Source organism: Anabas testudineus, chromosome 22, assembly GCF_900324465.2.
Source record: "Anabas testudineus chromosome 22, fAnaTes1.2, whole genome shotgun sequence".
NCBI classification, from domain to species: Eukaryota; Metazoa; Chordata; class Actinopteri; order Anabantiformes; family Anabantidae; genus Anabas; species Anabas testudineus.
In genome coordinates this window covers 13,188,989-13,204,347 of record NC_046630.1, presented here as the reverse complement: position 1 = coordinate 13,204,347, position 15,359 = coordinate 13,188,989, and the positions used below count along the sequence as shown (strand labels likewise).

Sequence of the window (15,359 nt, the reverse complement as noted above, 5' to 3'; positions counted from 1 at the left end):
CATCAGTGTTGGGCACTTGAAGTTCAAATGTTGCTGCAGCACAAACGCTGGAGGGGGGAATCAGTCCACTATGCAGGTGCACATTTACTATCTGCTCTGCTGTCGCTTCACCCCTCATGTAAAGGCTCATGAAATCCTGGATGACCATTTCACCTTCTTCTGTCTTCAGTCTGATGTTCTCAACACTGGTGACTCAGGGAGTTCTGGCAATGTCACTCCACTTTTCTCACTACAGACACGCTGTGCTATGGCCCCAAGGACTCACTCCGATTCTCTTTTTCTTGCTTTCCTGACATACAAAATGACACAAAGGCACAGGGTGTGCACTCACACAAAAACACATCAAATCTCTTTCCTTACTATTTTTCACAGCTTGAGTGGCTGCTTAGTGTATTCATGAGAATCATGAAATGTGCTCCAGTCTATTTACAAGCAATCTCCCTGCAGGGTCACCGCTCTAAGTCCACAGTGCCCTGACCAGCCATGTAGCTCACCTTGATAGTTTTGAGAGGAACTCACTCACTGGAAACACAACAAGAGTCTGTGTGTGTGGGAGTTAAAGCAGGGACACAGATTTAGATTTGAGGGTCACACCTGATGGGGCCAAGCTGAACTCAGTCTGCTCCAGTTGACAGATTTATACTGTATGGTGCCCATCATTCTCATTTAGATTCTTTTCTTTTTTTTTTTTTTTTTTTTGAAGGCACACGGTTGAAAAAATGTTCCGCTCAGAAATGTCAGGAAATTGTTAAATAGAGCTCTGAGCCATGAGTATTATTTTATAATTCAGTTCATCAGGTTTGAGTGCAGAGCCACAGTTCACCTGAAGTTCAACTCAGTCGAACAAAGTTCACTAACCTTCAGCTCTCTCTGCAGAATATACAGACCGTGTTGCCGTCATCTCCCCGCCCACTATCTCATCCGAGTTTAGTACTCACTGCCAGTTTCCTTATAAAGTAGCATAAATTAGCAAAACAAAAAGTTATGCCTGACTTGTCTTTGCGGGTTTTATTGTAGTAGTCGTATGATCTGTTCTCGAGTTGCAGAGAAGCGTGTCTGATTGTCAGTGCACACCTGCAGTACACAGACACAAGCTTCAGCATGTGGCTATCCAGTGTTTCTTTCTTTTGCTTAGTCATAAATGATCATATCTGTTTAATACACAATCCTGTGTTTGGTCTGCTTAAGTTAGAGTCAGTCAGCACTCACCTCAGCTGCATGAAACACTGTGAGAGAGCAGACTGACGCCCACCTTTTTCAGATGGTCTTGATTTGTCTGCTTGGTCTAAACCAGAGTTCAAATAATAGCTTTAAAATAAACTTAATCAAACTGAATGGGTTTATTTGAACTGCAGCAGTTTTTATGTAAAAGTATCCTTTATTTTTACAGTGTGTCCTTATCGTATGCCATCGCCTGAGCCAAGTGAGCTTTGGTGTTAAGAGCATTGATTTAGTATCTTGGAGACTGGCTTTAAAAATTGACATAAAATGTTATTTTTAAAGTATTGACCTCTTGTATTTTACCAGTTTCTTTATAGTTTTTGCTCACATCAAGGTGGTTCAGGCCTGAATGACCACTTGTCCTTGTGCACTCTTTCATCGCACATCTCCTGGCACGCAGCACTTGACTGTGGTCTGGAGGAACAGTGCCGCCATTGTCACTCCACGAGGCTCAATGTAGACAAGCCGTGTTGTGGCCCAAGGGAGCCACGTGCACACATACACACACGCACAAATGCATACACACAAACAGAGGGAGCAGCCCAAGGGAGTCCTCTATGAAGGGATCAGTGTAAACATCCAGTGGCAGTTGAGGTGTTGGTGGCCCTGTGAAGTGGAAGCAGCGCTCAGGGCATGGTGCTTGCTGATAAGCACTGCTAAAATACAGGCGAGAAGTGAGTTGGTCATCCCTGTTAAAACCCTGGCAGCTACCCGTCCCTGTTAAAACTGCTGCGACACACTGAGGCTCCAACTCCTGCAGGGGAGGTGAAAAGTGGGGGGAGGGCCTGACACATGCTGGGCTTATAATCCAATTTTACATAAGTGTGTTTTTAATGCGTGTGCACACGACCCCCGTCAATTCGTCAGTCGTCAGTACCATACAGCTGGTCTGTGTAAAAGGGTCTGGTCAAAATGTCTGTCCTCAACGGTGATGCAAAAGCACATGTAAACAGTAAGGCATAGAAAATATCGTATGTCAACACGGGAGATCCTGTCTGCTAATAACAGTGCTGCACAAGGTCACAGAAACTGGAAGAAAAGTTGCTCATTTCCAAAATGCAATTTTATTTTCTATACACAAAGACAGCAGCAAACAAGAGATGTGAGTCAAGGAGAAAATATTTCAAATCAGGTATTTACAGCGAATTTTGCTGACTTTTTTTGGGGTGCTTTTCCGTGTGCATGAGACTGACCTTAAGTCCATGCGCCGCTTGATGATGTAAGGCATGCGCTTCCCTACGACTGCAAAATGTGCCACCGTGGCCTCTGGAATGCGCAGCATGAACAGTGCCTGATGAAACCATTTTGTAAAGCACTAAGTTGCAAGGTTGTTAACACAGAAAGAGAAAATTGAAAATTCACTTTGTTGTAGTTTACAGTCTGCCTTGCTGCGGGATCAGACTGTTTGCCCACACTGTTTTTTCTTGTACTTTAGTGTTTAAAGTTTTAAACAACACTGAATCCATGACGGTGAGACGTTCCAGGAAAGCCCAAACAGTGCAGTTTAAAAGCTGATGAACACCTTTTTTTTATTAGTATCACCATATTACAGTATGTTAAAGGATTTAGAAATCAGGCCTGTCTCTGACAAAAACTTTTGACTTTCTCTAAGCTGCATGCAAAACCTGTGTTGACACAGTTACGTGCTGAGCAGTCTGATTTCCACTTTACTCCCAAGGAGAACAAAGAACATTTTATTATTTACTTTTACACAGACACATAGTGATGAGGAGGCTTTGTTTTTCTTCAGATCTCCGCAATCTAACATCTCTGATCAGGGCCCTGAGAGGAAAACTGGGAGAAAATAGTCTGTTGTTCTTGATGACTGATAAAGAAAGCTCCATATTGCAAAAAAAAAAAAAAAAAAAATCAAATCAAATATTTGTATCTATATATTCGCGTTTAATATTTTTTTTTTAGGAGAGAAGTAGAGTAGCGCACCACTCAATACAAACACTCATATGAAATTTCTCCTATTTTTTATCCTTTTGTCACAAAAGAAAAGAGCAGCAGCCAGCAGAGATCATCTGTTGTTTTTTCATCCAGGCCCTCATCAAAGTCACTTATTTCCCCCCTAAATCATCCCTCTCTCTTCTCTGTGATTGCGTCTCTGCTTCTCTCTGTCGCGTGGCTCTTTTTCTTTCAGACACCGAGCACACACACACACACACACACGCACACATATTTAAACCCTGACAGACGACTGTGTAGTGACTTGGGTGTTGTCCACGTCTCCTGCATGTAGTCGAGCCTGCCGATGGCGACCGTTCAGCAGTGCCCACTGGTGCAAATAATGAAGTGCAAATGGGGCTAATACTGTACTGCTTGGCATGTCAGCTTTTATAGATCAGGCCTGAATTGATTTACCTGCAGTTTCACCTCTGAATTTTCAAATACTTTTTCTCATTGTGAAATGCAGAGGAGTGTGTATGGACTTTGTGGATAAATGCTTTATATTGTTGGTGGCTGAGACTTTATGCAAACACAGCCTTTATACTGTGAATGAAACCAAAATGGAATTGACTTTATTACTGAGTTTTCTCAGTAAGAGCTAATTCCTTTACTCTTACAGAACATTTTCTGTTTAGCTGGACAATGTCTGAAATCTTCTTTCTTGTCACATCTCAAGTCCAGCACTTTTGATGTGGTCTTCTCACAGCTCTGCAAAAATGTCACAAGTACAGCACATGACATTTAGACCAGGAATCTACTGTATCTACTGTTGGCAGGGCTCACTCGGTCAGAATTAAACCCATGACAGGAAACCAGGACAGCTGAATGAAATACTGCAACAATTCCCCCCACGATCCCGATCACCTGCATAACCTGACCACACATCTGCAGCCCCGACCCCCAGTCAATCACTCAGTAAATCGATCATACGTGGATTCAGTAGAGAACTATTTAGTCCCTTCTCAGCAACCCTGTCATTAATGCAGCACCTAGCTGGCTTTTGTGTTCGTCCCCCGTGTGTCACATCCTTCAAAACCTTCCACAACAGTATAGTCATACAATTTATGATCTAATTAGAGGGCATAATGAATAGTCAACCATTTGTAACGATCGTGATTAAAATGTTTTAGTGATTGCCAAAGATTAATTGTTTCGCTAATGGCTTCAGATTGATGTGATTTGCATACATATGGCAATTATGATTTTTTTTTGTTCTTCCCTACTCTTGATGTGCAAGCTGCAAAGATGTTTTCTGGCAATACTGTACATCTTCAATCCAGAAATCATCTGATCTACCAGCTGAATTAGGTTATATATGCATTCATGTTAATAATGTCATTCAAATCAAACACAAGAGTCCAATTATAATAATAGAAAAAGAACAGAACTATATATATTTCTAAATAAAAATGACTTGACTACTCACTGCAGGGCCTCTGTATGTGCCCAGCATCAGTGATAATCTGTGTAACCATTTCTACAGCAGGTTTACTAACTTTCCATAATCTGCCCCACAACATCCTGGAGATTATACTGCTTGTCCTCCTTCTGTGTTCATCCAGATATTGGATCAGTTCTGGCTCATCCATCCAACCCAATGGAGCCAATGCGCAGTCTAATTTTTATCCCCTGGATACAACCCTATGTCAAATAGGTTTTACTGGAGGCGGTGTTTGCGTGTGTTTGCACTATCCCCTATTTAACTGGCTAGACTCCTATTTAAATGGCAGCCATCGGGATAAGGCTTCTTTCTGTTATGACATGACCTCATTCCTTTATTTAATCTACCTTAGCAGTAGGACCAAGTTCCTGAAATCAAGCAATAAAGTGAATGAAGAAATTGGGAAGTTTGTTCTCCAGAGCTTGGCGTACGGTACAGCACATGCATGTAAATGTGAAAAAAGAAGAAGGAAAACCATTGTGACACATATTTCACATTTGTGTTAATCTGAAATCCCGTGCTCGCCCTACAAATCCCGTGACTTAAACGACGGTCGAAATATCCTACATGTAGAGCAGCAGATGGGTCATGTTGTTTCATTTTACATTCTCAGTCTTGTGTGTCTTGTGAAGAGCGTTGGGCTGTGATGTACTGAAGGTGACTTGCTTTAGGCCACTGTTGGTGTTGCGCTGTCACGCCCCTCGGTGTCATCATCCCGTTTGCCCACTTTCATGTGCACAGTTGCTGCTCACACACGGAGCCCCTTGTCATTTCAGTCAATACCCACCCACATCCAGCCTGTTTCCTCATTCAGAGTATCATGTGTTTTTTTTGTTGCAGTTTTCTTTGACATTTTTTTTTCTTACACTTTTAGAAATAAGATTAAATATAATGTGACATAAAGGGCCATAAAGAGGGCCTGGGGCAGATTAAAGAAAACAATGTCACTGACTCCTCCAAGCTGTGGGCTTTGATAAATTCTACTTTTTATGAGGAGACTATTCATTTCCTATCATTTTCGGCCTTATTTTCTTCCTCTGCCTTCCATTTTAAAGAAAACAATGCCTTAATTACATCTTACACCCCCTCTTCGATGGCTTATGCATGTGTTGCATTCTGGCCTAGAACAACAGTCATGCATTATGCAGCAATGGCACCACATTAGTGCTATCTCATCATATTATAATGATAGCACTCCTTCGTCTGCTTACAAAATGATGTTTTAAGGATTCCATTAGCATCATTTGTTTAATGTTCAATAATATGTGGTCACTGTAAGATTAATTTGTCCTTTGTGATGTGAAACCCTTCATATGGAATGACACTTCTCTGAAACCTCCTGATGAATCAGTACTGTGCTTTTCAGGCATCTCAACTCAGTTTTGCTTTTATTTTTCATTTTCTCACACTATTCATTTTGTTCATTGTTCATCTGTTACACAAAAGCCCTCACTGAATAGGGAACACAAAAACACCCATTTATGGAGAATTATGAGGCTGGTCATTGTGACTGATATTTATAATGATGCTTCTGTTAAAAAGACCATGATACTGGACACTGAGATGTAAATTAAGTTGAAATAATGATAAGATGCATTTAAGATGGACTATACGTATGAAACCTTGCCCGGTTTTCCAACTGAAAAATTCCCTTCCTCAGAGAAGCTCAGGGGCTTCTTTGAATTTGACTCAAATTCATCTCTCAGTGCTCCTGTCCATATGATTTCCCTTGATCTGTCATGGATTCGTTCATGTCACGAGGCTATGGCCAGCTCACGTTTTGAACCTCTTCTCATTTGAAGTCAGCCACGTTCCTCTGACAGTTATTGCTGTTTTTTTTTTTTTTTTTTTTTTTTTTTAAAGCTGCAAGTTTGTTCCCAGAGCTCAGGTCCAAGCTCCACATGTCAGTCCTCTGGCTGCTTTCCTTGATAAAAAAAAGAAAGAGATGTTGGATGAGGCATCACCATGCTCTGTGTGTTTTTCATGCATCCAAATAAGGATGAAGAGAGAATGTTGCTGAAGGCAATCAACTCCCCTCCCCTCCTTTCTGTATGAAAGAAATTCTCTTATCGGTTGGAGAACTTAGACAGCGCGGTTCCTTGTACAGCCCCCTGATTGTAAACGTGTAGAGTTTGGTGGCACTCAGCATCTCCTCAATTAAGACGCACTCAATACAATCCACTCTAGTTTGAAATGACTAAGTAGCACTTTAAGTAGCACTCCCGTGATCTCCTTTGTTCCTTGATTGATGGGCGGCATTTAACCCTTCACATCGCGGATCACACAGATATTAATCAGCAAAGAATGGTGACATGAGGAAGTGGTCAGTGGCCGGAAGAGGTGGAACTGGCGCTTCACAAATGTAAAGTGGAGGGAAAGATAAGCCTCATGCAAGGCTTCATTATCCAGATGCAATGTTCCAGCAACATCCAGAGGAAATTAGCAGACATGGCTGAAGGGTAGGTGATGATAGCCTGCTTGAGTGTGTCATCCCATTCCGTCAATCCCCCATGGTATCTAAATAAACAAATTATACTAAACTATATACTACAAATTATACTATATATACTAATGGGTAATCTTGCTTTAAGATGCAGAGGTAGTCTTCAAGCTCACGGTTATTTCAGAGCCGCAACCCAGTGGCAACTTGAACTTCATAGATTTGAAGATTTAGTTTGTAATGTATCTCTAACAGCAGACACAAAAAAAAAACATCATCTAATTAAAATGTAACCACAAAAACACATATATGGCACATATATTACACACATATTTACTTATTTGTTTAGTGCAAATTATCATGGTTATTTTTCACATATATAAATAAAACAGAATTTAACCTGACGTTTTGCCTTAAATATTTTGTGGTTAATGAAAAATATCAACTTGTCTGACAGTACTGTATTCTGTTAAGGGTCGAACAGGTTGAAACTCAATGGCAGTCTGCCTGCTCCAGACAAGGCTGTTTGAACTGTTTTTATTCTTTTTATTTCATTCAAAATACCCAACAGAGTCTGGAAACAAAACTCTGAAATTTCCAGTCATGGTGATCTGATACCACCAGCCCAATCTGTTTGTGGCACTGGCACTGGCCAAAGACCCCAACAGAGACTCATACCAGGACAGAGAGTCATCACACACCACTTCTATTAGCCTCCCTGAATAACTAGGACATTTTAAATACATTCTTGTTTAAATAGCTACATAATTTGTTCACAAAATGTAATCTTGGATTTATTATCCAGCTTTGTTCAGGACTTTTTTGAACCTCTGCAAAATGAAAAAATGACCATATGACTGTGGTCAAATACACTATATTGCCAAAAGTATTTGCTCAGCTGCCCTGACTCGCATATGAACATTAGTGACATCCCATTCCTAATCCATAGGGTTCAATATGACGTCAGTCCACCCTCTGCAGTTATAACAGCTTCAACTCTTCTGGGAAGGCTGTCCACAAGGTTTAGGAGTGTGTTTATGGGAATTTTTGACCATTCTTCCAGAAGCACATTTGTGAGGACACACACTGATGTTTGACGAGAAGGCCTGGCTCTCAGTCTCCACTCTAATTCATCCCAAAGGTGTTCTATCAGGTCGAGGTCAGGACTCTGTGCATGCCAGTCAAGTTCATCCACACCAGACTGTCATCCATGTCTTTATGGACCTTGCTTTGTGCATTGGTGCACAGTCATGTTGGAAGAGAAGGGGCAAGCGCCAAACTGTTCCCACAAAGTTGGGAGCAAGGAATTGTCCAAAATGTCTTGGTATACTGAAGCATTCAGAGTTCCTTTCACTGGAACTAAGTTGCCGTCGTTCCCAAACGCTTCCACGTTCTTATAATACAGCTGACAGTTGACTGGGGAATATTTAGGAGCGAGGAAATTTGTTGTTACACAGGTGGCATCCTATCACAGATCAATGCTGGAATTCACTGAGCTCCTGAGAGCGACTCTTCTGCATGTGCACCTGCCTAGGTGCTTAATTTTATACAGCTGTGGCCATGGAAGTGATTGGAACACCTGATTCCGATTATTTGGATGGATGAGCGAATACTTTTGGCAATAAAGTGTATATATTTGTGTCTTTAAATTGTTTACGTGCCTGTTTTTTGACTTAAAATTGCACATAAAAACACAGAATTTGTTTCACATAAGTCTTGTGTTCTCCTGTCACGGGTTTGTGTGGCTATCCAGAATAATTGCATCTGATTATTGATTATTATTAGTAGTAAATAATTAATCAGCATCATGTTGTAGTTCACACAACTTAATTAATAATAGTGCTGAAACCAGTACAACATTCATGTAATCGCTCATTTAAACAGCCCACATGCTTTAAAATTGATTATAAATGAATTCTAATAATCAATATTGTACATAATGTCGGTCTATTGGCGTTTACTGCTCCATCTGGCAGGAAATACATCATTGGAACAAACTACCACTGAGGTTGCTTCGGGGCGTGAACAAGGCGGCGCTGCATGCACCGTGTTCTTGCAGGGGATACATGGAGCAGGTCAAGGCTCTGTCATGGATCACCCAGCACTTTAAGACTGCTACATCTGTAAATATTCAGAGCTTGATCCAGCTGGCCTCAGATTTTCAGATATTCCAGTATATATGTGATAGCATTTACTTGCAAGTCATTCATCTTAGATTCATGATCTGGGTAATGTGGTTATCTGTACTACACTGTATGTACAGATACATGCACTAATACCTCATTTAGGAAGGATTAAGGCTTTAATTACAGGTGTGTTGGGGCTAAAACTAAACTGAAACGGAAACTGCAAACACTTACTCGTGCCCACTTTACTCAAATAAAATCTTCGGTAGAATTTCAAATGACATAATGAAGATTTAATAACCACAATCTTACTGAACAGAGAGACCCACAATGTGCAAGATTGATTAAAAATTAAAATAAAGAATGCAGTGCTCCAAAGCTACAGTAGACGTGAGGAGGACAGAGAAGCTATGTGAAATAAAAAAAAAGGGCTTGGGTGTGTAGATACACTGAGGGTAGCAGAATGTTTCAGAGGAAAAAGATAGAGACAGGCAGAGAGAGATAGGAAAATGAGACATGCTGAAAGTGAGACAAAAGGAGGAGACGGAGAGGAGCGCAGCAGAATGCATGGGTGGAGATGAGCTGCTGAGCTCTCTTTATCTGATAGTGTTAATCTTGTCCTCCGTTCGCAGCATTGCCACGCACCAGCACTTTTAACTAGCCCTGATAATGGGAAGAACAGCATCAAACTCATTAATTGAATTAGCTCTCTCTTTATCTCCGCATCTGCCTGTGTCCACTCGCCCCTTAAAAACACTCCACCGACGAGTATTCCTCAGCTAATTGACTCAAAGCTTCTCCAGCAAAGCCCTGTTTCACCTTCCTAATTTATTGGATCAGCTCCCAGTCTGGTTCACCTGTCATTGGCTACTATCTAATTTAATTTTACCCGGAGATGATGAAGATTATTTTTGTTTTTCAGCAAGAGGAATAGAAAAGGATGGAGAGAACATAAAGCAAGCTGGGTCTCTAGACCCAACAGCTTGTGTGTTTATTTCATAACAGGATTTAGCTGCAGGTGTTGGAGAATTAAGGGACCCAAGCCAACTAAGCCAGCTCAGTGCAATTTGGTCAGTTTTGTCTGCTCTAAATTTAATTCAGCTAATCTACCTTTTTAAAATGAATTTGGAAAATATGCTCAGCATTATTGTGCGTTTCGCATTTATCTAACTAACCGCCAGACCTGTTTGTCATCTACAGGAGATTTTTCTTTCCGCACTTTCAGGTGTTTCAGCAGGGTTAGTTAATGATGCCTCAGAACATGGTTGCAGGTTATATATGATCGTACTTTGGCTCATCTGTATTGGAGCTTTTCTCCATCTGGCTCTGCCTTTGCAAGAGTTGTTATGTGATGTAAGAACCAAAGGGGGTTTCTTTGTGGCAGAGCTGATATCAGAGCAATTGTTCTCACTTTCATTTATCTCCACTAAAGGTTAGGTTTGTCCACCAGCTCGTTCTCTCCCAATGAGTTATATATTATATCAGATACAGACACAGACCAAGGTGTGTGTGTGTGTGTGTGAGAAGGTATTGAGTTCTCTCAGTTCTGTGTTTCTTAAAGTTTAGTGGGTGAAATAACCTTGCAAATGGTCTTTTGAGGATTACATTGATGTGTATCTCTCCTGTTGTTAGAAATATAAGACAGACAGCACAGACAGCAAATGCCAGTGCAGACTACAAGCTCGTATTCTGGATCCTTAACCAGCAAAGCCCTCTCTTGAGCTCCTCTTCTCTCCTGAGTGTTTTTCCTGCACCCCCTGACTGTTTTTTTTTTTCATCCACACCTATAGGACTCTTGTCTTTTCTAATCTACCTGGCTTGTCTCTGGGAACCACCCTTGTGGTCACCACAAAGGCCCTCTTTCTTGTTCTTCTTTTTTTCTATGTTAATTTACAATTAGACATCAAGTGAGAAACATGTTTTTGAGTAACAGCATGTCATTTTTCCTGCAGTTCTTCTTTTTTTTTTTTTTTTGATGCCTTACAATGCTTAATAGCATTATGAAATCCACTGAAATTGGGTGATTTTACTTCTTTTAACTAAAACATACTCCTTTTCGTATGTTTTTAAATAATAAGGAGAGTGCAAATCTGTTCTGCTGCAGTTGTTTACTATACTGCCGTTATATATTAGTCATTTATAAAAAGAAATATATATATATATATGTTTTTATTATTCAAACCCCACATGAGTCTGTACTTGGGTTGTAGCACTTTTTTATTATCATTATTATTATTAGGTCTGTGATAACTTGTCCTTGGCTAAAACACAAAATACATCCATACATGACTTTTGGAGTGCATTACTTTTGGAGTATATTACTTGCTGATGCCATCCTGCGTGTTGTTATGGTTGGTGCTGCACTAGCTTCCTTCTTTTCTTAGTGTTTAACATCAGACTATACTTGTAGGGTTAAACTTCCCTCATTAGTGTCAGAGATATCTCTTTTTCCACTACAGTAGACGTGACAGCTACTAAAGTAGTACCTTCTGTACTTTAGAAAACAAGTACCATCACTTATTCTGAATTTTTGCATTGATTTGGTACCAAACTAGTGGTTTTCATGACATCCCTAGTTTTGTTTAAATGGTATTTCCACAAAACACCCGATCTCACGCACTCTTCCAATTTAATCACAACTGGGTAAATTCCATTTGTTTTCCTGCAGAGTGAGTGCATCAGTATGAATGTGCACTAGCGCTTCAATCAGCATACCAAAGGCATGTGTGAATGCAAGGTGTGTTGATATGTTACTTGGGCAATAGACATCCTGGGGTATCATTTATGAGTATCAGTTAGGGAGAGCTGAAAACGGTCTTTTCTGCCAACCTCATCTCATCTTTAAATACTCCTCCCACTGATGTAGATTTTCATGGAATTAATAAGGCATGTGCCGATGCATGCAAAACAGGGGGTTCCCTTTAAATCGCTTCGCTTTATTGCCTCCCGATCCCTTCGTCCTCCCCCACCCGAAATCATATTAGCCAAGCCAATCTCATTTACAACATGCCATTTGTTAATTTGGCCCCCTTGCTTGTTGGCTGTTGCACAGGCTTGTTCTGTCAAATTGAAGAAACAGAGTGGGTACAGCATGATGCAGGAGGACAAGGCAGAGCATAAGATAAGACAGATGTCAAACAGAGGAACACAAATATAGAAAGGAAAGAAGGATTAGTATTCTTTTTTCCATGGAAACAATACATTGGTCAGCTGAAAATGGAGCACTAATGCAAGCACAAAAACTTGCCAGAACTGCAGAGAAATAGCTGCTCTGGATCGTCATGGGGCCTAAAACATTTCTGCTTTCAAATTAGAATTTGATCCTTGATCGATACAGGATAGAGAAAACTGTAAGACTCGAGTCTGTATTAGTTGATTATTGTTCCCCCTGTAGTCCACTGTCACTGCAGAACCTGCTTGTGAGTCTGGAGTAATTACTGTACCGTGGCTAAGGTGATGACTGGGAAACAGTGGGGCAGACGGCAATCAGTTGTCTCCTCCTAGTTAGTGTGTGCGTCTTCCACCCCAGCTGCCTTTATCGTTGCTTGTCAGGAGCGGTGACCAACACAAGGCCAGTTATTATCGCCCCAGCGGCCTGGAAAGATCAAAGAAGATTGGTAGAACAAGAAAGATGTAATGACTGTGCTCTTCTGAGGACTGCTGCATGGTTTGTCATGTCATTATCCCTCAGTTAACGCTCAGCTTTTTTCTTCATCTTTTACAAGTCTTTAGCACTTTCACAACGAGGACAGTCCCCTATTATTTTGATGCGGGTAGAAACTACCCAGCGAAATGTATCTTTCTCCTCATCTTTACGTGTGGTTGGTGCTGTCTTTTCTCAGCATCTCTCTACCTTCTTTTTTTCTCCCCCCCCCCCACATAAAACAGTCTGCTTCGTTCATGCCAGTGGTTTGAACAAGAGCAATTTGTCATGTTGGAAAAGGAAGCAGTGAAAGCTGCTCATGTACTTCATGGTAATTTCATGTGACAGAGCAGGAAGAGGAGAGCAACAGTGCGTCAATATACTGGAAAAGGAGGAGGTCATGGTTTTTCAGCACCTGTATTGCCTCCCACAGACTGTGACCATGGGTAATGGAAGTGATAGAGAGACAAAAAAGGTGATGCCAAGGCAGAGATGGCATGGAGGCTGCAGACATTGGAGTTAATCCAAAACCCTAGGTTTTCCCTCCACACCTAGCCATCGGGTAGGTGTAAAGAGAAAATGAGTTAAAACTGTCTGAACTGCTCTGAGTGTACGAAACTTGTCATGTATTCACATTCATTGTGACGCACACACTTTCACAGAGGTTAATTTGAACTCACCATCACTGACTCGTGATTATTTCAGCTCAGCCAACATGCCATCTGTTGTCCTGATGTATGATAAGGTTTCAGTACTGCTAATGAAATGATTTGACTTGTACAAACCAGATTCAGTTTCCCGAAGAAAAAGCCTCTCCAAAGCAAATTCTGAAAACAAGGTTTGAATGCATTTTAGTCTTTTTTGCCTTAGTCATTATCTAAAATGGATAGAAGTAAAAAGACATATGAACTACAAAGCCTGTTTCCAGAAAATAGAAAATTTAACTAGGAATAAAAAAAACTAAAATCAGTGATTTGTTAATTTAATATGACTAATTTAATTATGTGAGTGCAAAGAAAAAGTCTTTCTGTGTTTCCACAGACCAATTTCATTGTATTTTGTAAATGTTTGCAAATTTGGAGTTTGATTCCTGCAACGCACTCAAAGAAGTCGAGCCAGAGATATGTCTGCCTCTGTGTTACTTCATCTTTTCTTTTAATTACAGCTTTTAATCATTTGAGAATTGAGGATACTAATTGTTGCACTCTCTGAAGTGGAAAATTCACCCAGCCTTGCTGGATACATGATTTCAGCTGCTTTCGTGTTTGTCGTTGTCTGATTATTCTTTACATGTTGCACCATTAATTGTCAGTGGTAGACAGGTCTGGACTACAGACTATGTGTCTACGAAGCCATGCTGTAGTAGAACTACAGAATGAGGCGTTTTTCTGCCGACATATCCTCTGACTTTCCAGGAAAAGAGGTTGCCTTAATGGCAGCATATGCCTCTCTAAAATCCCTGATGATAATACATTCACACTTATCATTATGCAAATCACCCATGTCATTGTCACTGTTGTACACCCACAGCATCACAGATGTTGGCTTTTGCGCCTTTCACTGATAACAGTCTGGATAGTCTTTTTCAATTGTTGCACAATTAACCTGGAAACGAGCTGAATGGTGGACTTGTGGTCTGACCACAGACGACAGACACTGTCTCTCTGGCATGACACTAGGTCCAGAGAATTTGCTGCCATTTCTTCACTGTAAGAACTGATTTTCTGTCTTCCTCTTTGCATAATAATAGATGTTCAAGTTGCATTTAAGTTGGTCAGTGACTTTGTGTCACGCCAGTGCTTTTATATCAGTAGAATTGGTTTTTGATTGCTCTGTTACTAGCATCCAATTAATCAAGCATGAGTGTAGTTTGAGGTGTTTGTGACCTCTGAGATAATTATAATGACTAATTTAGTTTCTGTTTGACATGTTGGTTCGTGAGACAGAGAAAGAGAGAATAAAATGAACCACATGTGTTTCTGAACCAAAGTTTGTGAGCTGTTCTGATGACATTTCTATTATCGTTTCATTTGATATCTTTTTTTCTAACTTGTGCACGTGTGTGTGTGTGTTTCAGGGTCAAGCTGAAAGATGGCGTAGCTTTCCTGGGTGCCAGAGCCAGTAACCCTGTTATGTGGACGGTGAGCCAGGATGTCAGAAGTGAAGGTCACAGGATTGTCACCCTGCACTGTCGGAGGAAGGAGAATAGTTTCAGTCAAAGGTATGTCTCACTCCCTCCTTCTGCAGAATTAATCAATGTGTGAATGAAATATGAACTCAACACCCCACTGAACAACAAGGAATGAGCAGCGCACTTGTTCATTTCTTGGACAGCTGTCAGTAGAGAGTGATTGCTAAGAATGAGGCCGAAAAAGGACATGACTCAGCATCAGAAGCATTCATCCTTTGGCACTGTCACGCATTCTTAGCTTCAAGTAGTCCTACAATAAAATGTTTGTTCCCACCAAACACATTTTTGTTTTATAATAGGAATGATATTAATATTTTCATTACACCTAATAAATCTCATAAAAG

General features: G+C 40.6%; 1 protein-coding gene across 1 annotated transcript in view; it reads left to right on the top strand.

The window, feature by feature from the left end:
- LOC113148375 (transmembrane protein 132C-like) overlaps positions 1 to 15,359 on the top strand; it is an 81,024-nt gene that overhangs the window by 13,885 nt on the left and 51,780 nt on the right. The window contains 1 exon segment of the mRNA XM_026340064.1: positions 14,902 to 15,045. Coding sequence (XP_026195849.1) covers positions 14,902 to 15,045 — 144 coding nt within the window.